General features: G+C 41.1%; 1 protein-coding gene across 1 annotated transcript in view; it reads right to left on the minus strand.

The window, feature by feature from the left end:
* Positions 1 to 25,879, minus strand: part of LOC149452180 (FRAS1-related extracellular matrix protein 1-like) — a 278,816-nt gene that overhangs the window by 226,865 nt on the left and 26,072 nt on the right. The window contains exons 2-6 of the mRNA XM_089689678.1: positions 21,455 to 21,704; positions 16,392 to 16,486; positions 10,008 to 10,318; positions 5,647 to 5,846; positions 372 to 695 (exon numbers count right to left, since the gene is read on the minus strand). Coding sequence (XP_089545804.1) covers positions 372 to 695; positions 5,647 to 5,846; positions 10,008 to 10,318; positions 16,392 to 16,486; positions 21,455 to 21,676 — 1,152 coding nt within the window. The 5' untranslated portion in view covers positions 21,677 to 21,704. The remainder of the gene's footprint in view (positions 1 to 371; positions 696 to 5,646; positions 5,847 to 10,007; positions 10,319 to 16,391; positions 16,487 to 21,454; positions 21,705 to 25,879) is intronic.

Genomic DNA, 25,879 nt, shown 5'->3' on the forward strand with positions numbered 1-25,879 from the left:
AAGCCTATGAAAAAGGTACCAGGGGCATCTCATGGGGCCCTCTACTGACCCCGGACCCTCGGGCAGTGCCCAAGTTTCCAAATGGTCAGTCCGCCCCTGGACACAAGGGGAGGTTTTCCAGGAATAGGAAGTAAAGGAAAATCTTCTCAATGGGAATACAGACAGAAGTCTCACGGTAATACTAACTCTTTCCAACTCTAAATCTGAAAACAACAAAAAAAATTGTCCTTGGGCTATGCTTTATGAAATGTTCCTATTCACTGCCCATCCAACTCACAGTATTTATCATCTTCACTTTTTTAGCCTTGAAAACTTGTTGACTGCTATGGGACAAGAACAAGTGGATTTAGAAATTTCAACTGACAACGTACCTCATAGTTGCGTCTTTCGGGATGGGAGGTGTTGGGTGGCTGGTATGCTATCTTCAGGTCATGTAAGTCTTGCCAGGTGAAGGAGGTAATGGCTTTGGTCTGGTCATCTACATGGGTGATATATCCCTCCGGTGGTGGTTTGCTGATCTTAAACACAAGCTTGTTCTTTGGAGTCTCATCATCTTCGGCATCGAGAGTGGCCGTGGTAAGAGTGGTCAAGATGAACTGGTCGATTTCCAAGATAAACATGGGCATAAAGGCAGCCCGGGGTGAAGTGTTGGGGACTGCACCTGAGATTTTCACTGGAATCCAAATGTTCTGAGCCTGAAAATCAGGAATAATTAGAGATAAATAAAAGAAGACCAAATATAAGAAAATGTGAGCCAGGTCCTTGGTGATGATAACTGGGATTTTTATAGAAATAACGATGAACTGAGCCTTTTAAAAAATAAACATTAGAGATATACACTCACCGACCACTTTATTAGGTACACTTTGCTAGTACTGGGTTGGACCCTCTTTTGCCTTAAAAACTGCCTTCATTTTTCATGGCGTAGATTCAACAAGGTGTTGGAAACGTTCCTCAGAGATTTTGGTCCATATTGACATGATAGCATCACGCAGTTGCTGCAGATTTGTCAGCTGCACACCCATTAATCGAATCTCCCGTTCTACCACATCCCAAAGGTGCTCTACTGGATGGAGATCTGGTGACTATGGAGGCCATTGGAGTACAGTGACCTCATTGTCATGTTCAAGAAACCAGTTGGAGATGATTTGATCTTTGTGGCATGGTGAGTAATCCTGCTGGAAGGACCCATCTGAAGATGAGGACACTAGTCATAAAGGGATGGACATGGTCAGCAACAATACTCAGGTAGGCTGTGGTGTTTAAACAATCCTCAATTGGTACTAAGGGGCCCAAAGTGTGCCAAGAAAATCTCCTCCACACCATGACACCACCAGCCTGAACCGTTGATACCAGGCAGGATGGATCCATGCTTTCATGTTGTTTACACCATATTCTGACTCTACCATCTGAATGCCGCAGCTGAAATTGAGATTCATCAAACCAGGTAAAATTTTTCCAATCTTCTATAGTCCAATTTTGGTGAGCCTGTGTGAATTGTATCCTCTGTTTCCAGTTCTTAGCTGACAGGAGTGGCATCTGGTGTGGTCTTCCGCTGCTGTAGCCCATGTGCTTAAAGGTTTGACATGTTGTGTGTTCAGAGATGGTATTCTGCATACCTTGGTAGTAACAAGTGGTTTTTTGAGTTACTGTTGCCTTTTTATCATCTCAAACCAGTCTGCCCATTCTCCTCTGACCTCTGACCTCAACAAGGAATTTCCGTCCACACAACTGCCGCTCACTGGACATTTTCTCTATTACGGACTATTCTCTGTAAACCTGAGAGATGGTTGTGCGTGAAAATTCCAGTAGATGAGCAGTTTTTGAAATACTCAGACCAGCCCGTCTGGCACCAACAAACATGCCATGGTCAAAGTCACTTAAATCCCCTTCTTCCCCATTTTGATGCTCGGTTTGAACTTTAGAAAGTCGTCTTCACCACATCTAGATGCCTAAATACTTTTAGTTTCTGCCATGTGATTGGCTGATTAGCAATTTGTGTTACCAAGCAATTGAACAGGTGTACCTAAAAAAGAGTCCGGTGAGTGTACATATGAGCTTGTTAAACATCCCATTTCAAAAACGTGGACATTATTATGGAGTTGGCCTCCTGTTTGCAGCTATACTATTCTCCACATTTCTGGAAAGGGTTTCTACAAACTTCTGGAGTGTTTGTATGGGAATGTGTGCTCATTAGGGATGAGCTTGGGATGCCAGCTTGCAATCAGACCGCATAGGGACCAGGGGCGGACTGACCATTTGGGCACTCGGGTCAGCAGGGGGCCCCATGAGATGCTCCAGGTATCTTTCATAGGCTTATTTGGGTGTGGTTTGAGTGTGAGCAAGGACACAGGGGCCCCATGATCCCCTATTGCCCGGCGCCCCCATGAGTTGTCAGTCCGTCCCTGATAGGGACAGAGAACTGCTTCCAAGATGGTTATCAAAAATGACAAGAGGTTCAACAGCTAGTGTGTTTTTTTTTTCTTTGCCGACTGTGGAGCACACCAGCTGTTGGACCTCTTGTCGTTTTATTGATGATAACCATCTTAGAAGCCTGGTAATAGCAGTTCTCTGTCCCTAGGCAGTCTTGTTCTATTTTGGGGTGCTCTCTGGTGGAGGATGGACATCCATGTGGTGATCTGTGAGGATACTACCTCTGCAGAAAGTCATACATGTTTTTGTGGTGCATTTCCCTGAGGAAGAATGTTATACCCAGGGGCGGACTGACCATTCATGCACTTGGGCACTGCCCGAAGGCCCGGGGTCAGTAGGGGGCCCCATGAAATGCTCCTGGTGACTTTTTATAGGCTTTTTTGAGTGTGGGCAAGGCTACATGGACCCCATGATCCCCTATTGCCCGGGGGCCCCATGAGCTGTCAGTCCGCCCCTGGTTATGCCCATGCAATTTTGAAATGCATTTGACTTTTCTAGCATTAGAATCAGCTGCGAACGAAACAAACGTCGGGTTCAAACAGCAGAAACCTTTCTGATAGTACCACATATGTGACTGCAACCAGACTTTCAACTGTGTACATGGTGCTATGAATGTGTGCAAAAACAGTCCTTTTAATGGAATTTGATATTTTAACATCTGTAATGAAATTTAATATTTTCTGGTAATTTTTATGCTATATTTGGCTGCCCTTAAAATCCCATAAGAGGAAAATGTTTACATATTGTTTTTAATACGAATGGTGGCAATCTTCACCCACACTGAGGACGTTTTCAATTGTCAATTGTTAGTAACATTGACCGAATATGAGCACATGGCAATACCAGGTTGATGTCATTGACCTAATATGCCCATGTGGCCATATTGGATCAATGATGTCACAATCATGCGGTGTTGGGATTGTCCGGTCCGCAGCTGATTGGCCTAGGAATGACAGCTCCTCTCCAGGTTTAGCCAAACACAGGTTTGGACCAAACCTGAGCTCATCACTAGTGCTCAATTCAGCCAAAAGAACATTTGTACGCCAGGTACTGGTGTTGGATGAGAAGACCTGGCTCACAGTCAGCATTTCAATTGAAGTCAGATCTGGCTGGAGTCAGAGTCTCACCACAGGACAGTTTGAGCTCTAGTGGATTTGTGAGCCTACACTCTCTCCCTCTTCTATTGCCTCCATGGACTTGCTGTCTGTGGATTCCGCCAGTTCCTGACTGTGTGTGTTTAGATTGGATACTTTATGATGGTTAAGTGTTCTGTCTGTCACCATTGTGTACTGTCCAAATGGAAGTGCTACCCCACACTATTGTGTATCTGCATTTGGGCATCTTGGTTGCTAAAAATGCTAATTGCCATTTGTAATGGGCAGGGCCAGGGGTGGACTGACAACTCATGGGGCCCCCGGGCAATAGGAAATCATGGGGCCCCTATGTCCTTGCCCACACTCAAACCACACCAAAAAAAAGCCTATGAAAGGTACCAGGGGCATCTCATGGGGTCCTCTACTGAGCCTGGGCCCTCGGGCAGTGCTCGAGTGCCTAAATGGTCAGTCCGCCCCTGGGCAGGGCTTTTTTTCTCAGAGAATAGGTGAAGGAACTAACCTTTTTGAATCACCCCTTGTCTACGCCCCCTACCCACCTACGAGCACCGTCCTTTGGTTCCACCCCCTACCAATCTTCCAGTACTACCATTTTTAGAGAAGAACCAGGTAACAATAGATCCCCCACAACAAAAGACCCCTCCAGTAACAATAAATTCACCCTACAACAATAGACCCCCACAACAGCAATGGACCCCCCCCCCCACAACAAGATACGGGCTCAGAAACAATAGATCCACCCCGACAGCAGTAGACAACAGCAGCATCAACAGATCTCCCAGCAACCATCATCAATAGACCTCTCCCTCAACAGTAGATCCCTCCCAGCAACAATTGAACCCCCAGCAACATAAGCAACTGTTGTGCTGAATGCTGAGTCAAGAGGACCCCTCTGAGGAGATCCATCAGCTTCCAGAGCTGCTGCAGGGGTGCATGTGTTCCAACCGCCACAGCCGCCACTCCATCACTGCATGACAACTTAAACTCCTTCCGATTGCTGCAGAAGAACTGTGTGAGAGGGTCGCTGACCCACTGTTCATTGCTACGAGTTAGAGTTAGTTCTTGTTGCCAGTTTAGGTCTTCCTGGGCAATAGATACTACCTTGCACTGATCTTTACCAAAGCCAAATATTTTTCTTCCATCTATTGATGCAAGCCACCACCTTTTCCAATAATGCAGCTGCTGCATGCAGATTGCTGAACTGTGTTACCACTTTGCTCCCTGCTTAGCAGATTCCTCTCTTCAACTGCGTTTACTTTGACAACTTAAAAGGGGGGTGAACAACCCCAATAACTTCACTTTTTAAAGTGAACTACCTCAATAACTTCACCTCTTAAAGTGAACTGTCCCAATTGACTCTACATCTTAAAATAATGTCACCCTGCTTTGCGCGCCAACATAAGGGCCCCAACTAACTGGCAGAAGTCTAAATCATAGAACTATTGAGACGCCAAGGGTACCAAGGGTTAGCAGCACTGGTGTGCAGGAAATTTAACAGACTTTCAGGCCAAGGCGCAGACTCTCCCAGTTGAGAGCCCTCAAGTGAGCTAGCCTGTTGTTCTTTGGTTAACCACTTAAAATCACTTGGGTTGTGGTCTTCCAGTCAGAGAGCTATTGTTTACATACTCTGTACTGCAGAACATAATGCAGAACATAATAAACCTCAAAAAAGGTACTTAAGCTAACTGCACTGTGTTGTCATTGTGTTGTCACATTGTGTTTAACTTTAAATCTTTAAACTGTTGTATTTCTTTATAATGCTAGTTCTGCCAATACAACCTGTTCCTTTCATCACAGTTGGTGCGTACCCTTCTTGTGTGTCTGCCAGGAGGTCCCGGCCAAAGCATTTAGGTTGTGTCAGTAGGAGTGAGGTTCCATCTAGGGCCAGAGAAACTATATGCGGCTCCTTGGGGGGTAGTGCTGTGTATGCAAATGGTTCAAGTACAGGTCTGAGAATTTGGAACAGGCCATTGTTGCCTATCTATCTACAAACTTGTGTTTAGCACCAAACGTGTTATATGGTATCACATATTGTATATTTGCCAACATACACAATGGAGACATCTGTTTTTATGGTGATGTTAGAAGATTTGTTACTGGCCTGCAACTGTTTTCGATTGTCTTGGCTGCGGTATTCAATCTGAAGCGGTATGTAATCAACATCAGGGGAGGGAGGACTGAGGTGTTCATATCTAATACCCATCTCGAGAAGATCGGCACAGTTGGCTTTCAGTAACCTCATTTCCTTTAGTCCCGGGTGGCAGGCCTTGTTGCCAGAACATCGCAATTTTTCTTGCCTGTCTGGAGGGAAAAAGAATAAAAAAAGTTCATCTAAAAATACTGTACATAAAAGAAACACTAACTCTTCCCAAGCAGTAGCTATTAAAGCCAGAGGCATAATGGCTGGAAGAGAATTTTCAAACAATTGTCTATGGTTCTTCCTCTCAGTAAAATCTGCACATGTAGGACTATGGAATGTTAGCTTAAAAGTGAGCTTTGGGTTGTGGGTACAAGTTTGGCAGCTAATAGACATGTGCGGTTCGTTTCGTTGCAAATCAAAATTCAGCCAAAATTTTTGTTTTTTGGACGTATCCCAATTTCTGAATTACAATAGGAATGAATTTAAACGAATCCAAAATAACGAAATGAACTATCATCCGAAATTCAAATTGAATTTGAAAACTAAATCTAATTAAAAAAACAAATGCGAAATAAAAACATATTGCTGACTATTGCTGATTTTCTTCAAAGACTGTGTTAGAATATAGCCATCTAAATTGGCATCCTACCTATTCATTTCGGCCAAACGTGCTATAGCTCAAGTTTGGAGAACCCCTTCAGTTGTCTTCCAGGGGGTGAAGACCCGGATGAATGCTATGCTGATCAATGAACAGATGTCTAGTGTTTTTCAAGATTCTCATCCGAGATTCCTTAAGGTCTGGAAACCTTGGATACATTATTCCTTGCCATCCCTGCCTCCTACTAGCTATGACCTCTTATAGTCATTGCCTGTGCTGGCCCTGGATCCGTGACTCTTCTAGTCTTCCTTTCTTCCATGTTCTTTCTCTGAATCTTTCTCCCTTCCTTATTTCTTTCTATGTTCTTATACTTTCTTTTTTTTATCAGTTTGGGTTTCTTTCCCGTATGTTCTGAGCTGATACTTCTCGGTGGGGGTTTTCCTCTTTGTTTTTTTTTCAGTAACATGATGGATTGCTGCTGTTACTGTTTGGTTCGGCTTTTTGCCGTCCCTCCTTGGTGTCATTGGACGTCCCGTTATTTGGCTAATACACCCTGCTGATTTGTATCTGCTTATGTATGCTATTGTTTCGCTCTGCCCCTGTGTGGGCGTATCATGAGCTTGTTGTATTATAAAAAACATACATTTCTTTAATAAAAATATTGAAATAGAATATAGCCATCTTCCAAAATTCTAATTTCTAAAGGAATAGAATAGAATAAAACAGAAAAGAATAGAACAGAATAAAACAGAAAAGAATAGAGGGAAACATAATAGAACAGAAAATAAAAGAATAGAATAAAATTAGAATAGAAAATAAAGGAATAGAATAGTGTAACACCCCTCTAGTTAGCCAGGGGGAGCTAGCTAGGTTTTTTGGCAGAGGCTGAATAGCAGCCTGGGCATGAGTGTGAGTCAACCAGGTCACCTTGGGTCAGGACTGAGGGCTCTGCAGATCTGGTCCCTGATACCTCACCTCTCCTTGCTCTTGAGGCTTGAGAAGTTTCTAGAAGGCAGTGGGTGTGATGAGGAGGGACCTATTTGCATGTCTAAAGGGATCTTGATCAATCCCCAAGCAGGAGGCTTGGCATGGGGTCAGGACAGTCCTCAGATATGAGTCTGATCAGCAGGAAGTAGTCAATGAGTGTCGGTTGGAAGATGGAGTAGGAGGCTGGAGTGTGGAGTTTGGGAGGGGGCCCAGGGAGGGCACCTACAAGCAGATGCTGGAAGAGGGAATCTCCACTGTGCCACTATCTATTAGGAGGGACAGCATGAGCAGCAGGGAAGGAGCCAGCCCAGTGGAAGGCCTGAAGGCAGACACCAACCCATAAAGCTATCAGGAAGGACAGTGTGAGTAACCTTACTCCCCCTGGGCCGGATAAGGGGAGAGGGCAGTCAGGTGAAGAACCGACTAGCTCCTTGGCCGGGTCTGTTTAATCTTTGGCAGCTTCTGGATGCCCTTACCCAGGGAATACCCTTAGTACTGATGGTTAAAGAGGAGGATTCACCTGAGGTACGCTGGAGAGCTGAAGAGCTCTCAAAGAATAGACAGATTTTACTTCCAGTCCATAGGCTTGTACATAGTTTGTCCTGGAAGTTCACAGTTCTTTGGGCATCCCATATATCCCTCAACCCCATCCAAGTTCAGTACTCTTTAAAAAAAAAATTACAAAAAAAAGCCTAAGGACTGGTTACTCTCTCAGTGTGGAGGAAGAAGATGCATGTTGCCTGTCTGTGCTGGACCGTAGGGGGATCCAAAAACTTAGCGACTCCTAAAGGGGTAGTGCTACAACAGAAAATAAAATAAAAGAATAGAATAGAAAAGTAAGAGAAACAATAGAATAGAAGAGGAATAGAAGAGATGAGAATAAAATAGAAAGAATATAACCGTCTTCTGAAATTCAAATTACAAATAGAATACAACCAGCTATGCTTCACAAAGAATTTGGATCCTTTCAATATTTTCGACTCAAATTCGATTTGAATATTTGCATCCATTGGAAAAATTTGAATCCAGTCGAAAACGAATAAACAAAACGAAATGAGAAAATTAGCAAATCGATCCAAAACTAATTTTTTCTTTCTCTACATGTCTAGCAGCCAAATTATTCATCGTGATATTATTTTTTGTTTTGTTGGTTGGTTGTGTTTTTTTTGGTTGGTTGGGTTAGGTTCAAAGGGGTCACTATAAGGTAAGATTTAACCACCTCCCGTCCAGCCGTGGTATATAAACGGCCGGACGGTGGCAATCCAGGGGCGGGTTGCCATTCATAAATGGCGCCCGCCATTTTGGACTGTGCGCACTCCCTGGGAGCGCAGCACCGCGATCCGGTGCCCGCTGTGTCCTCCGGACACAGTGGAACACCAATTGTCGTACGGGACCGCTGTGCGAGGTCCCGATCATGTGATCACTGATTGGCCAATCAGTGATCACATGTAGAGTAGTAAGCAAGATGTCACTTGTGACATCATTGCTTACTACGTGTGAAATCTGTGAATGATCAGAGGTCACATGGTACAAGGCTATTCACAGCCTTGTACCATGTGACAAGCTGTAACCAATCACAGCTCACACAGTAGTTCTCAATGGCTGCAGGAATGCAGCCAGAGAGAAGGAGAAATGATTGCTTTTACAGCCTTTATGGGTGTAAAAGCAATCAGTGTAAAAAAAAAAATCTTCATCACCCCCCACAAGTAGTACAGCGTCACTATGGTGACACTCTATTGCTAGGGTGACAGTATGTAGAAAAAAAAAATAATAATATAAAAAAATAAAATAAAAATGTAAAAAAAGTTTTTAAAAATTCAAAATTTTGGTTATAAACTAATTTGGGTTATTTTTTTTTACTAAAAAGATAACTGAATAAATTTTGGCCAAGATTTATGATGAAATATTTGTTTGCAAAATTTTATAAGAAAAACACTTTTTCACAATTTTTGGACTTTTTCATTTATATAGCAAAAAAAATAAAAATCCCAGTGGTGAATAAATACCACCAAAATAAAGCTTTATCTGTCTCAAAAAAATGCTAAAAAATTCATATGGGTACAGTGTTGCATGACCGCGCAATTGTCAATGAAAGCGTGACAGCACTGAAAGCTGAAAATTGGCCTGGGCAGGAAGGGGGTGAAAGTGTCCGGACTGGAAGGGGGTAAAAGTGTCCGGACTGGAAGGGGGGGAAAAGTGTCCGGACTGGAAGGGGGGGAAAGTGTCCGGACTGGAAGGGGGGGAAAGTGTCCGGACTGGAAGGGGGGGAAAGTGTCCGGACTGGAAGGGGGGAAAGTGTCCGGACTGGAAGGGGGGGAAAGTGTCCGGACTGGAAGGGGGGGAAAGTGTCCGGACTGGAAGTGGTTAAGAGTAAGTTCACGGTAAGGTAAAGGGAATGGAGGGGGGGGTTCTTTGATTATAAGGGTCAAGTTAAGGTTAGTTTTACTTTTATGTGCATAATAAATATACATTTTGTGTACAATAGTTAATTGTTTTCAATTCCCAAAGGACTTGGCACCATAGGGTGAGTGCCTCAAATGTCCAGTTTACTGTTATGAAAAATAATGTCCCCTTTTCTGGGACTTCAGAAATGTTGACATAGAATAGCTCAAAATCTCCAGAAGAGGTGACTATGTATATCATATTATTTATACCCCAACTGTGGTTCTTCGTTGTAAGCAGGTTATGCCCAGCCACATCATCAGGTGGGTCATCAATACATTATCAGTGCACTCACAGTTCCTCACTCGAGGGGGCAGAAGAGAGTCAGCAACAAGCCTGCTGTCATACTTTGAATCCTCTATCACCATCTGTCCATAGGCGGGAAGACCCATTTCAGACCCGAGGGTCCTGACCACACAGATGATCCCTGGTCTTTCCAAACGTTGCTTGAAGGTCAGGATGTTTTTGTCCACCGATTTAGATGAAATGCCATAAAACTCTGGAACTTCTAGAGAATTCTCTCCCAGTAGAACAATGCTGGCCAATGGCTCTGCAATTTTGATTTCTAAAATAAAACTTTCCACCAGTGTCTCCCGTTCAGAAAACCTAAAAAGGCAAAATTTGAACTCAACAATTAGCAATAATTAGCTGAAGGAAACAATAAGATGAGGAACATTTGTATATGCACATTGAATTTTTTATCCCCCCCACCACCACCATAAAGCTGCCTATGGATGCTAGAAGTTGTTTGACCATGATGTGGGTGTTTCTCACTTACATCCACAATTAGACCAATGAGAACATGTTTTGTAGAACAATATTGTCCTATTGTCAGGGTCCTGTCCACTGCAGAAGTTCTGGAAGATCTGGCATTTCTGCCAGTACTCTGCATGGCCGCAGAAGGACACATCAGCCTCAGTCTAGTGCCAGACGGCCTTTGTAAGGAGGCTCATCACTTCCTCAAGTTGCTGGATGATCTCTAGCTCCCCGTGCCCTGTTCCTGTGACTTTGACCCGTGATTTCCTGTTACCGACTCAGCTTGCTCCTGGACCTGTCTACTGCCTCAATCACGCTTCCCTGTCTGACAATCCGATGGACGTGTCTGGGTTTGGCGGTTGCTAGGAGAACAGTACTTGCCTGACTGCATTGCGTCAAGTGTAAAGTTTGGTGGAGGAAGGATTATGGTGTGGGGTTGTTTTTCCAGGGGTTAGGCTTGGCCTCCTAGTTCCAGTGAAGGGAATACTCAAGGCGTCAGTATACCAAGACATTTTGGACAATTTCATGCTCCCAACTTTGTGGGAAGAGTTGGGGGATGGCCCCTTCCTGTTCCAACATGACTGCGCACCAGTGCACAAAGCAAGGTCCATAAAGACATGGAGGAGCCAGTTTTGGGTGGAGGAACTTGACTGGCCTGCACAGGGTCCTGACCTCAACCCCATAGAACACCTTTGGGATGAATTAGAGCGACATCAGTGCCTGACCTGACAAATGTGCTTCTGGAAGAATGGTCCAACCTTCCCATAGACACCCTCCTAAACCTTGTGGACGGCCTTCCCAGAAGAGTTGAAGCTGTTATAGCTGCAAAGGGCGGGGCCAACTCAATATTGAACCCTACGGACTAAGACTGGGATGTCATTATAGGTCATGTGGGTGGAAAGGCCGGCGACCCAATAATGCGGGCAATATAGTGTGTATATATATATATATATATATATATATATATATATATATATCTATACAGTGTAAGTATGAGGGGCTTGGTTTGGCAGACCACCAGATTTTTATTAGGTTCCTCATTTCAAACAGTAGTGATAATAACATATTTCAAGGATAATACAAAAATAAAAAGAAATGTGTGCTAATTGTGATATAGTGGCTTTTTAAAGACTTCAGACAATAGCCTGGGTCTGTTTTACTGGGATTTTATGGTTTTTTTAACCACAAAACGGCCTTGATCAAAGAGACCCCACAGGAATTTGTGTCTGGTTTGGAAAACGCAGACAACTACAATCAGCGGTGGTAGAAATAGTTATTGGTGATTTATAACCATAGTTAGCCTTTTCTAGTGAATAATTCTGTTGGCATTTAAAGTTCCAGACAGGCCTTTGCATTATTTTGACAGGACAGACAGATGAATAGTCTGGAGGTGTCATGAAAAAATATTTTTAGTTGCTTAATAGTAGATGTAAACCCAAGCTAGATGGCATTTAGTTTGTTACAGTGTGTTATAAACAATTGGCAATTCTTTAATACTTGTTTCCACTTTGTTTTCTTCATCTACTAATCTCCTATCCTATCTCCCCTATCCCCTGTAGAATAGAATTTCCCTAGACGTCTGTGTATATAATAAAGGATGCCAAAAATGTAACTTCTCATATTTACATAAAAAAAAAAAAAATATATATATATATATATATTTTTTATTATTATTATTATACAGGATTTATATATTATTATTATTATACAGGATTTATATATTATTATTATTATTATTATACAGGATTTATATGGCGCCAACAGTTTGCTCAGCGCTTTACAATATAACGGGAGACAATACAGCAACAATACAGTTCAATACAAGAGGGAAAGGAGGGCCCTGTTTTATAATTATTTTATTTTTAAATAAAATGGTAAAAAAAAAAAGTTCATATAAGTATTTAAATGTAATTATTTGTCACCTTAAAAGTCTATTGGAGTATATAATTAAGGATGCCAAACAATTAACTTCACGTATTTATATTAAAAAATATATATTTTTATTTAATAATTATTTTATTTTTAAATAAAATGGTAAAAACAAAAGTTCATATAAGTATTCAGATTTAATTATTTCTCTCCTTAAAATTCTATTGTGTATAGAGTATATCATTAAGGAGGTCAAACAATTAACTTCACGTATTTATATTAAAAAATATATATTTTTATTTAATAATTATTTTATTTTTAAATAAAATGGTAAAAACAAAAGTTCATATAAGTATTCAGATTTAATTATTTCTCTCCTTAAAATTCTATTGTGTATAGAGTATATCATTAAGGATTCCAAACAATTAACTTCACGTATTTATATTAAAAAATATATATTTTTATTTAATAATTATTTTATTTTTTAAAAAATGGTAAAAACAAAAGTTCATATAAGTATTCAGATTTAATTATTTCTCTCCTTAAAATTCTATTGTGTATAGAGTATATCATTAAGGATTCCAAACACTTAACTTCACGTATTTATATTAAAAAATATATCTTTTTATTTAATAATTATTTTATTATTAAATAAAATTGTAAAAAAAAGTTTATGTAAGTATTCAAATGTTATTATTTGGCACCTTAAAAGGCTATTGTGTGTAGAGTATATAATTAAGGATATCAAACAATAAACATCATGTATTTATACAGGGAAAATAATACCATCTTATTTAGAATTGTTTAAGAAATATTGAATAAAATTTAAAAACATATTTTTATATAGAATTTTATTGTTTGGCACTAGGGATGCCAAACAGTAAAAAAAAAAAATTCACATATTATATAGAAAGGAATTGTGCAATTTTATTTACGGATTTCTTTTTATTTTAAATTTTTAAAAAAAATCTAAATATGTGAAATTTATTGTTTGGCATCTTAAAAGTGGCTTGTGTGTATACAGTTAAAAATAAAAAATAAAAAATCACAATTTTTGACAGGTTATACATTTGCTTGATTTTAAACACAAAGCTTGAAGGCTGTTTTTTTATGAATCATTTTATTTTACTATTAAGTAAATGTCAACTTTACAGCTATGACTAAACACTGGAATGTCGCTCTCAGCACTTGGACAACTTTTTAAATATTATTGTTTGTAACCACTTCAAAGGAATTTTTTTTCAACCTAAGTCAAGCTAGTCTAGCCATGCATAGATCCAACATAATATTTTGTATCCCTGTATAGGCTCCATGCACACTAGCTTTTTTTTTTTTTAAGCTCAAAAAACGCTGCATAAAAAACAATGGTAACCGTGGTTATTAGTAGCGTTTAGAAGTGTTTAGAGGCATTAGCATTTTATTGGCATTTTTACAATACATTTAAAAAAATAACTAGAAAAAAAGCTGTTAGGAGCAAAAAATGCTCCCAAAAATTCTACAAAAGCTATATTTTTTCTGCTTCTAAATGCTAAAGCTTGAAAAACACTATTAGGCCAAAATAGTATGCATGGACACCTTGGATAACACAGTTTAACTTCTAAGAGCAGAAAAAAAAATTCTTGCAGGAGCTTTTTTTTTTTACAAAATGTCAGTAATTAATGCTGTTTTCTTGGGTCATCACTGTCTATTGGCATTGATCAACAGCCAGGATATAGGAATTTCCACATAATAGTGCAGCACTCTCAATTAGCAGCACCACCTAGAGCTCAAGCCAATATACAATATTAGTTACCGTGGAACTTCACTCTCTCAATCGTGGACTATTTTTAAAAATGATGCTGATAAAATTAGTAACGAGATAGGAAAGTATATCATATTCACTTGTTTTATTCTGTTTTTTACATTTCTTTAGTTACTTCCTGGTTTCCATGCCTAGGCAAACGATGTCATACATCCCAGGAGTCTTCAGGTGGGGAGGAGGGGTTTTCTTAGCTAAGTATGCCTATCTGCCTGTATGCCTGAGCTAAGGGCAGATGGATAGTAAATGCTACATGAACCATCTGCCCTTACTCAAGATGGCCACTGCCAGAAATGCTTTGGGTGTGTTTTTCTAAGTGATTTCTCAGCAAAATAAAGCATGGAGACATGGATGGATGGAGGAGTTTGCTTTGTATACTATAAATTATTTCAATAGTGCTTTTGGTTTGTGGTGCTCAGACTCGGGGTAGTTCCGCTCTACACAAGAAGTTTATGTTTTTTCAGAGAATTCCACAAGAAACAAAATGTGTTCCAAAAGGAAACTTCCCCTTTTTTCAAATCAAGCTTTAAAAAATCTGAATCTTCAAAAAAAAAAAAAAATGAGTTTCATTCATTATATTAATATTATTATATTTATTTATTTCAGGTACTTATATAGCGCCATCAATGTACGCAGCGCTTTACATATATATTGTACATTCACATCAGTCCCTAACCCTCAAGGAGCGTACAATCTAAGGTCCCTAACTCACATTCATACATACACATACTAGGGACAATTTAGACAGGAGCCAATTAACCTACAAGCATGTCTTTGGAGTGTGGGAGGAAACCAGAGTATCCGGAGGAAACCCACGCAGGCACAGGGAGAACATGCAAACTCCAGGCAGGTGGTGCCGTGGTTGGGATTCGAACCAACGACCCGAGTACTGCCAGGCGGAAGTGCTAACCATTTAGCCACTGTGCTGCCCGTTATATGAATATAATTAATATTAATAATATAATAATAATTTTTTTGTTCTTTTACAAATCTCCTATCCCATCTCTCCTGTCCGTAGGATCAAACTTACCGAAATCTGTGTGTAGAGTACTGTATATAATTAGGATGCCAAACAATAACTTCACAAATTTATATATATATATATGTCTTGAAGAAAAGAAATGTAATTTCAAAACACGGAAAGGTTTCTTCACAGTGAGAGCTGTGAAAATGTGGAATAGACTCCCTCAAGGGTTGGTTGTGGCCAGCTCAGTGGATTGCTGTAGGAAAGTCCTGGATTCTTTCTTGGATACACAGAATATGACTGGATATAACATTTATAGGTAAAGTTGATCCAGGGATTATCCGATTGCCTCTCGGGGGATCAGGAAGGAATTTTTTCCCAGCAGGAGCAAATTGGATCATGCTTTGATGGTTTTTTTGCCTTCTTCTGGATCAACTGTGGGTGTAGGATTATAACTTTCTTTTTTTTTTTTTTAACTAACTTAATGATTGAACTGGATGGACTTTTGTCTTTTTCAGCCAGACTAACTATGCAACTATATATATATATATATATATATATATATATATACACACACACACACACATTTATATATATATATATATATATATATATATATATATATATATATAAATTATTTATTTGTTTTTATAAAATGTAATAATCATTTTTTTATTATTGAATAAAACTGTAAAAAGGTATATATAAATATTCAGTTTTATTTATTGGTAGGTTAATTGGATCCTCTCTAAATTGTCCCTAGTATGTGTATGTATGAATGTGAGTTAGGGACCTTAGATTGTACGCCCCTTGAGGGTTAGGGACTGATGTGAATGTACAATATATATGTAAAGCGCTGTGTAAATTGACGGCGCTATATAAGTACCTGAAATAAATAAATAATTTATTTGGCACTTTAAAAGTCTATAGTGTGTACAGTATATAATTAAGGATGTCAAACAATTAACTTTATACATTTATATTCAAAAGTATCTATGTGTATTTAATAATTATTTTACAATTAAATAACATTGTAAAAAAAAAAAAAAAAAAGGTTTATAAGTATTTAAATTTTATGGTTTGGCAACTTTACTGTATTCGAAAAGTTTGATTCATCTCAGTGTGGCAGTTGGTGGAGAATTTAGTTTCATTTATTATATTAATATTATTATATGAATATAATTATTAATTCATATGAATGATGATATATTATTATTAATAATAATATTAATAATATGCCCCCCTTCATATGGAATCAGACCACTGCTATAGAAACATACAGTAAAGTTTACCTGTACACTCTAAGCATCACCTGATCGACATCCAGCATGGGGGATCCATTGTGTGTGTAGCGCACTTCATCCTGTAGGAAATGACAATCGAATCCCTGTAAGAGAGAATGTAGGATGGAAGATCCTCAATAATCCGACAAATGGAATTGCTGCAAAAACATTACTTGTGTCTCTTCTATAGAGGGCTTCACTGAAGAATTATGATTAGGGCCAAAATGATTCTGTTTATAAACGTCTGTCTGGTCACCCATTGGGCGGATAAATGATGTTGACCTCTCTGTGATACGAATTGCACGCCTCATACACTTCAGGAACAACAAGAACAGTCAACTACTAATCCAATCCTACAAATATGGTCACTGTGTAAAAAGTCAGTAACTCCATTCAATTTTCTGGATTTTTGGTTGATATTCTGTCTCTAGCATTTAAAATACACCTGTAATAAACATTATAGACCCTTCATTTCTTTGTAAGTGGGCAAACTTACAAAATCTGCAGGGGATCCAATAATAATTTTCCCCACTGTAGGACATCCTGTGTAGGGGGCATTCTTCCTACTGACCCCCAATGTAAGGGACATTCTTCCCACTGACCACCAATGTAAGGGACATTATTCCCACTGACCCCCAATGTAAGGAGCATTCTTCCCACTGACCACCAATGTAAGGGACATTCTTCCCACTGACCCCCAATGTAAGGGACATTCTTCCCACTGACCCCCAATGTAAGGGACATTATTCCCACTGACCCCCAATGTAAGGGACATTCTTCCCACTGACCACCAATGTAAGGGGCATTCTTCCTACTGACCCCCAATGTAAAGGACATTCTTCCCACTGACCCCCAATGTAAGGGACATTCTTCCCACTGACCCCCAATGTAAGGGACATTCTTCCCACTGACCCCCAATGTAAGGGACATTCTTCCCACTGACCCTCAATGTAAGGGACATTCTTCCCACTGACCCCCAATGTAAGGGACATTCTTCCTACTGACCCCCAATGTAAGGGACATTCTTCCCACTGACCACCAATGTAAGGGACATTCTTCCCACTGACCCCCAATGTAAAGAGCATTCTTCTCACTGACCCCCAATGTAAAGAGCATTCTTCCCACTGATCACCAGTGTAAGGGGTATTCTTCCCACTGACCACCAATGTAAGGGGCATTCTTCCCACTGATCACCAATGTAAGGAGTATTCTTCCCACTGATCACCAATGTAAGGGGCATTCTTCCCACTGATCACCAATGTAAGGAAAATTCTTCTCACTGACCGCCCATGTAAGGAGCATTCTTCCCACTGGCCCCCAATGTAAGGGGCATTCTTCCCACTGATCCCCAATGTAAGGAGCATTCTTCTCACTGACCCCCAATGTAAAGAGCATTCTTCCCACTGATCACCAATGTAAGGGACATTCTTCCCACTGATCACCAATGTAAGGAGTATTCTTCCCACTGATCACCAATGTAAGGGACATTCTTCCCACTGATCACCAATGTAAGGGGCATTCTTCCCACTGACCGCCCATGTAAGGATCATTCTTCCCACTGACCACCAATGTAAGGAGCATTCTTCTCACTGACCACCAATGTAAGGGGCATTCTTCCCACTGACCACCAATGTAAGGAACATTATTCCCACTAACCACCAATGTAAGGAGCATTCTTCTCACTGACCACCAATGTAAGGGGCATTCTTCCCACTGACCCCCAATGTAAGGAACATTCTTCCCACTGACCTCCAATGTAAGGAGCATTCTTCTCACTGACCACCAATGTAAGGGGCATTCTTCCCACTGACCACCAATGTAAGGAACATTATTCCCACTAACCACCAATGTAAGGAGCATTCTTCTCACTGACCACCAATGTAAGGGGCATTCTTCCCACTGACCCCCAATGTAAGGAACATTCTTCCCACTGACCTCCAATGTAAGGAGCATTCTTCTCACTGACCACCAATGTAAGGGGCATTCTTCCCACTGACCGCCCATGTAAGGATCATTCTTCCCACTGACCACCAATGTAAGGAGCATTCTTCCCACTGATCACCAATGTAAGGAGCATTCTTCCCACTGACCACCAATGTAAGGGGCATTTTTCCCACTGACCACCATAGTAAGGGGCATTCTTCCCACTGACCTCCAATGTAAGGAGCATTCTTCTCACTGACCACCAATGTAAGGGGCATTCTTCCCACTGACCACCAATGTAAGGAACATTATTCCCACTAACCACCAATGTAAGGAGCATTCTTCTCACTGACCACCAATGTAAGGGGCATTCTTCCCACTGATCACCAATGTAAGGAGCATTCTTCCCACTGGCCACCCATGTAAGGAGCATTTTTCCCACTGACCACCAATGTAAGGAGCATTCTTCCCACTAATCACCAATGTAAGGGACATTCTTCCCACTGACCCCCAATGTAAGGAACATTCTTCCCACTGACCTCCAATGTAAGGAGCATTCTTCTCACTGACCACCAATGTAAGGGGCATTCTTCCCACTGACCTCCAATGTAAGGAGCATTCTTTCCACTGACCACCAATGTAAGGAACATTATTCCCACTGACCACCAATGTAAGGGACATTCTTCCTACTGACCCCCAATGTAAGGGACATTCTTCCCACTGACCCCCAATGTAAGGGACATTCTTCCCACTGACCCCCAATGTAAAGAGCATTCTTCTCACTGACCCCCAATGTAAAGAGCATTCTTCCCACTGACCACCAATGTAAGGGACATTCTTCCCACTGATCACCAATGTAAGGAAAATTCTTCTCACTGACCGCCCATGTAAGGGGCATTCTTCCCACTGATCACCAATCTAAGGATCTTTCTTCCCACTGGCCCCCAATGTAAGGAGCATTCTTCCCACTGATCACCAATGTAAGGAGCATTTTTCCCACTGACCACCAATGTAAGGAAAATTCTTCCCACTGACCATCAATGTAAGGAGCATTCTTCCCACTGATCACCAATGTAAGGAGCATTCTTCCCACTTACCACCAATGTAAGGAGCATTCTTCCCACTGATCACCAATGTAAGGAGCATTCTACCCACTGATCACCAATGTAAGGGGTATTCTTCCCACTGACCACCAAAGTAAGGGGCATTCTTCCCACTGACCACCAATGTAAGGAGCATTCTTCCCACTGACCCCCAATCTAAGGAACATTCTTCCCACTGATCACCAATGTAAGGAACATTCTTCCCACTGACCTCCAATGTAAGGAGTATTCTTCTCACTGACCACCAATGTAAGGGACATTCTTCCCACTGATCACCAATGTAAGGAACATTCTTCCCACTGATCACCAATGTAAGGGACATTCTTCCCACTGATCACCAATGTAAGGGGCATTCTTCCCACTGATCACCAATGTAAGGGACATTCTTCCCACTGACCACCAATGTAAGGAGCATTCTTCCCACTGATCACCAATGTAAGGAACATTCTTCCCACTGATCACCAATGTAAGGGACATTCTTCTCACTGACCCCAATGTAAGGAGCATTCTTCCCACTGACCCCCGATGTAAGGAGCATTCTTCTCACTGACCACCAATGTAAGGGGCATTCTTCCCACTGATCACCAATGTAAGGGTCATTCTTCCCACTGATCACCAATGTAAGGGTCATTCTTCCCACTGACCTCCAATGTAAGGAGCATTCTTCCCACTGATCACCAATGTAAGGAACATTCTTCCCACTGGCCGCCCATGTAAGGAGCATTTTTCCCACTGATCACCAATGTAAGGAGCATTCTTCCCACTAATCACCAATGTAAGGAACATTCTTCCCACTGATCACCAATGTAAGGAGCATTCTTCCCACTGACCCCCAATGTAAGGAACATTCTTCCCACTGATCACCAATGTAAGGAACATTCTTCCCACTGACCACCAATGTAAGGGGCATTCTTCCCACTGACCACCAATGTAAGGAGCATTCTTCCCACTGATCACCAATGTAAGGAGCATTCTTCCCACTGACCACCAATGTAAGGAACATTCTTCCCACTGACCACCAATGTAAGGAACATTCTTCCCACTGACCACCAATGTAAGGAACATTCTTCCCACTGATCACCAATGTAAGGGACATTCTTCCCACTGATCACCAAAGTAAGGAGCATTCTTCCCACTGACCACCAATGTAAGGGACATTAATCCCACTTACCTCCAATGTAAGGAACATTCTTCCCACTGATCACCAATGTAAGGGACATTAATCCCACTTACCTCCAATGTAAGGAACATTCTTCCCACTGATCACCAATGTAAGGAACATTCTTCCCACTAATACCAATGTTGGGGCGCTTTTACTTCCATTAGGACCATCAATGGGTCACTATACCTCCCACTGACACCAATGATGGGGCACTATTCCAACACCTATTTATCACAGGTTCTCTGTAATTTGTTTACTCCTCCCTAACCACTAAGCCTGAAGTGATGTTTGCTCCATTTGGCATTTTCTAATCTCATTGCCACAGTCTGGCGCCCCCAGAGTCTGGAGGATAGTAGACTGTCCCTCTGTTGAAGTTTGGAGACCCTTGTTCTGGATGGATCCAACAGGTATGGTATATGTATAGTTACACCGGTCAAAGCTGGACCAATGTAACTGTAGAAATGTCCGTACCTGGAATTCTTCTCTAAGTACCTGTGCCAATGGATGACTCCTTCGTCGTCTTTACAGTCATTTAGGGTTCTTGATTTAGCAATGCTGGATAATGTAATACATATTTCTAGGCTTACATATTTTTCTAATTTAATATTTTATGAAATTTGTGTAACTCTTTGGTGAAAACATTGACAACTAGACATGTGCAGAATGAAAAAAAATAGTTTTGAATCGATGTGTTAAGTGTAGAATTTTGTTTTGTTTATGACAACATTTTTCCAAAGGATTCGAAACAAAATACAAAAAATATCAAGTCGATCCAATTTCATTGTGAGTAATAGCTGTTTTTTTGGGGGGAAATTCATTTACATCTCAATCTCTGAATAAGGAAAATGTTGTCCGAATTTCAATTCGGAAACTTGAAACCCTACCTGAGGAGACAGAATTCCAACTCGTTGAGTGGCCGGCTCATTCGAGACCACTTCGACCCTGCAGGAGTCTCTGTGGCTTGGGATGTTGAAGCGTAATTCGTTTTCGGTGATGTAAACGGTTTGACCTCTTCCCACAGTCACTCCTTTGTTAGTCCCAATGAGGACAGAGGCCACCAACACGTCCCAGGTACACAGGGAAAGCAGGAAGAACACTTTGGACATTTTCTGCAGATTATTATGTCTTGAATATCTGAAAGAAATGTGAAGATCAGATCATTGGCTGTTGATCACTGTCCAATGTGTCATGGATCTAAATTGGCCCCCTTGTGGCTAATAAGCTTGGAGGGGAAAAGTCCCTCTAAATCTGACCTACAGCCAGGGGTGGACTGACAACTCATGGGGCTCCCGGGCAAAAGGGGATCATGGAGCCCCTGTGTCCTTGCCCACATCCAAAAAAGCCTATGAAAAAGCCAATGAAAGGTACCAGGGGCATCTCATGGGGCCCCCTACTGACCCCGGGCCCTCGGGCAGTGCCCAAGTGCTCGAAAGTTCAGTCCGCCTCTGCCTCCAGCCTTAATTCTTAATGGTACCCCACACATTGGCAAATTCGGGGTGTTTTTGGTGCAGAACTATTTCTAAAATAGGGCCATGGACTTCTTTCCCTGCAATTCTGCGAGCAGAGCAGCCTACTGAAATGAATGGGCTGTCCTACATGCAGCAAGCAGATCCACAGATGTGAAACAAGGGCTTGTTCACAGGTGAGGTTGGAGGGCGCTAAAACCAATGTGGTTGAGCTTTTTTTACCACCCCCAACTGCTCCCCATTTAGCTGCAGAGGGAACACCGGGGGGTGCATGCATGTGGCCGTGGCTGGAAGTATACCCTCAAGTGAATGGGGCTGCACTGAAACCACACCACAACTGTGTGCATTGCTTGCGGTTGCGGTGTGGTGTTGCTGCATTTACGAGGTTAAAATGGGTGGTGAGGAGTTAACATGGTGTCTCTTCACTGTCTGTAAAATGCCTCTGAAAAACAATCTGAACTTGGATCGCTTTTCAGAGGAGAGGCAGTCTTTGATGCTATTACAAACAAGCCCTAAAATAGCAGTTCTAATAGTGCAAGAATAGGAGGGGGGGGTCACATGTACACACACACACACACACACACAGATACATACAAACATGTACACATACATACAAACACACACATGTACATACACATACAAGCACATGTACACACACACACACAGATACATACAAACATGTACACATACATACAAACACACACATGTACATACACATACAAGCACATGTACACACACACATGTACACATGCATATATACAGCCATATAAAAAAGTTGCAGTACAGTACCTTCCCTCACATTTCTGGTACTGCACTCAAAAGGGGGGGGGGAGGCATAGAGCACAAAACACATTTCCCCTCCTTTTCCTTTCATGTTGCTGAGTCTGACCGATCTCCCTCATTGCAGAAGTACAGTTCAGCTGGGGATCGGGAGCTCGGGCTAATCTGACAGCTTTCCCTACCAGGATGCTGCAGCACCCCTGAATATGTCATGCGGCACCCTGGTTGAGAAAGGCTGCATTATATAATACATTTTATCTTTTTCTCCTTGCTAGAGGAGAAAATTGTATACATTCAAACAATGTATAATAAATTAAAAAATAAAGGTAAAATAGCTAGATCAGGGTTTGATCTTGGTCAGTGTCAGGATAAGGTTAGGGGGAAAGGCAGGGGCGGACTGACAACTCATGGGGCCCCTGGGCAATAGGGGATCATGGGGCCCCTGTGTCCTTGCCCAAACTCAAAAAAGCCTATGAAAAAGGTACCAGGGGCATCTCATGGGGCCCCCTACTGACCCCGGGCCCTCGGGCAGTGCCAGAGTTTCCAAATGGTCAGTTTGCCCCTGGTGAAAGGTCATGCTCATGGTCAATTTCAGGGTCAGTGTATTTTAGGTAGGATTAAAAAATTAATTTAGTATCAAGAACAGGACAGATACCCCCTAAGTGACCACTTTTTGCAAAGTAAACAGTCCGACGTATTTCATAAGAGGCATGGCGAGTTTTTTGAAGTTGTAATTTTTTTGTCATAATTTTTCGGAAATGAAGAAATGAAAAAAATAATTTTCACTATTTTTGTTTTTACATACTGTCACCAGTGCAGTACAGCACCATCATATAACTGGCATGGCGGTGATCAGGGATACTGACTGGTGGCAGTACGAAAAAAAAAAATTGATAATTTTTTAAAGTTTTTTTTATTTTTTTATTATTTTTTATTACTTTTTTCTGTTTTTAAAGATTTTTTTTTTCATATTTCACTATGACCAAAGTAGTATAATGTTACCATAGTAACATTGTACTACTTTGGGGAAGTGATGAGTATTTTTTTTTTACACAATTTGTTTATAGCAAAGAATTACTTTACTTGAATGACATCGATTCATTCAGGTTTTTTTTTTTGTGCTTAGCTGTGATTTGGCCACGGCTAATCACATGACACAGCTGGGCTGTGATTGCCCCAGCTTGTGCATGTGATCGCTGTGACCATTCATAGCTAGCCACACTTATAAACAACGGATGGCATGAAAGGAAACCATCCATTGTATACAACTGTCATGTGACCTGCTGTGATTGGTCAATGGGGCCGGTACACCGATCTGTCATCGGCCGTGTCCGAGGTACACGGCCGGTGGCAGATCGCGCCGCTGCGCGGCTCTGCAGGTGCGCAAACTGCGCATGCCTGGAAGGATGCCATATGGCGTCCACCCGGAGGGACGAGGTGCTCGCCCGTTCACCATCTAGCCATAGGCTGGGCGGGTAGCGGTTAAAAAAAATTTTTTTTTCACTATTTTTTGCCAGTTTTCCTTTCATCATAAAAAAATCAGGAGATCATTATCATTTCCCATTAGACAAAAGCCCAATTTCTCTGGAAAATACATGGGTGAAAGGTCATGCTAAATAATTTTTTAATTTAGTATCAGTCTAAGTGTGTTTTATGTAGGATAAAAAAGCAAAATCTGCACTATTGTTTCTTGGCCCTACTACGAGTACAAACAACAAATAATATACATATACGTGGTAGCGCCACAATCATCAGGAGCAGGAAAATTTATTTTTGGTTATTCTTTGGTGGTAGATCATAGTAATAGCAAGAAATAGCTAACTTTAAAAAAAAATCTTTTTTTCACTATTTTGTGCCAGTTTTCCTTTCATAATAAAAATCAGGAGATATTCATTATCATTTCCATTAGACAAAAGCCCAATTTGTCTGGAAAATACGAGGTATGATTCACCTGGGTAGACTAATGCAGGCCATAGACGGGTCAAAAACTGTCCTTTTTTTATAAAAAAACCTGAAAAATCGGTTGTTCGATCGGCCGACGTTACCACCAACGGTAAAAAAAAATTTTCATCCCGTCTTCGGCCGGCATTTAACCCCATAATTACTTCTGTCCCTTGCAGAGAGCTCCGCTATTATATTTTACATGAAAAAGTCTTACGGTTGCAACAATGTATCCATTTGTATCCATTTCGGATACAGATGGTTTTGTTCAGATAAAAATAGATACATTGTTGCAACCACAAGATTTTTCATATATAATATAATAGTGGACTGGGATTCTTTTTCTTCTTCTTTTTCTTCCTTTTCTTCTTCTTTTTTTTCTTTTTCTTCTTTTTCTTCCTTTTCTCATTTTCTTCCTTTTCTTCTTTTTCTGCTTCTTTTTTCTTCCTTTTCTTCTTATTTTTCTTCTTTTTCTTCTTCTTCTTTTTCTTCTTCTTGCAGGTCACGGCTCATGCGCAGATTTTTTATCGGTAAAACAATCAGCCGATTTGCCCATCATTGCGGGGAAAATTGGCTGATCGTCAAAATCGGCCGCAAATTTTCCAACTTGACCGATAAAAAAAATGTGCCAAATCCCAGAAAAATGGCCAACCAATTAACCCACTAACGGTGCGAAAATTGGCCGATTTTCGACCCGTCTATGGCCTGCATTAGTGGTTGTGATGAGATGTACAGATTTACTACCACATGTCAAAGTTGCAAAAATGGGTTTAGGTGTTAAGATTCGTTTTACCTTCGTCATGAAGGGGTTAAGATACGGTAAATTTAAAACCAAATGTACAACTTTTGAAGGAATACAGGATGTCTGTGCAAATCTGTACTTTAATCGGGCTTAAAACATGACATAAGTCGATCGGCAGTGACCGTCAATTCAGCATCTTTGTGCGTCTCCCATGACACCGGCAATTATGGAAATGAATCAGACAGAGTTACATTATCAGCTGGAATGGAAAACAAGTCCATCCTTTGCTGGCACGCGTTGCCGTCCCCGGTCCCAGCACTGATCTACGCTGGAAATTTGCTTCAATTACTTATTTATGGCGAGCCGCGAGCAGGTCTCCC

This window comes from Staurois parvus, unplaced genomic scaffold (genome assembly GCF_062004578.1).
Source record: "Staurois parvus isolate SC_StPar_1 unplaced genomic scaffold, SC_StPar_1.0 ptg000491l, whole genome shotgun sequence".
In the NCBI taxonomy this organism is placed as follows: domain Eukaryota; kingdom Metazoa; phylum Chordata; class Amphibia; order Anura; family Ranidae; genus Staurois; species Staurois parvus.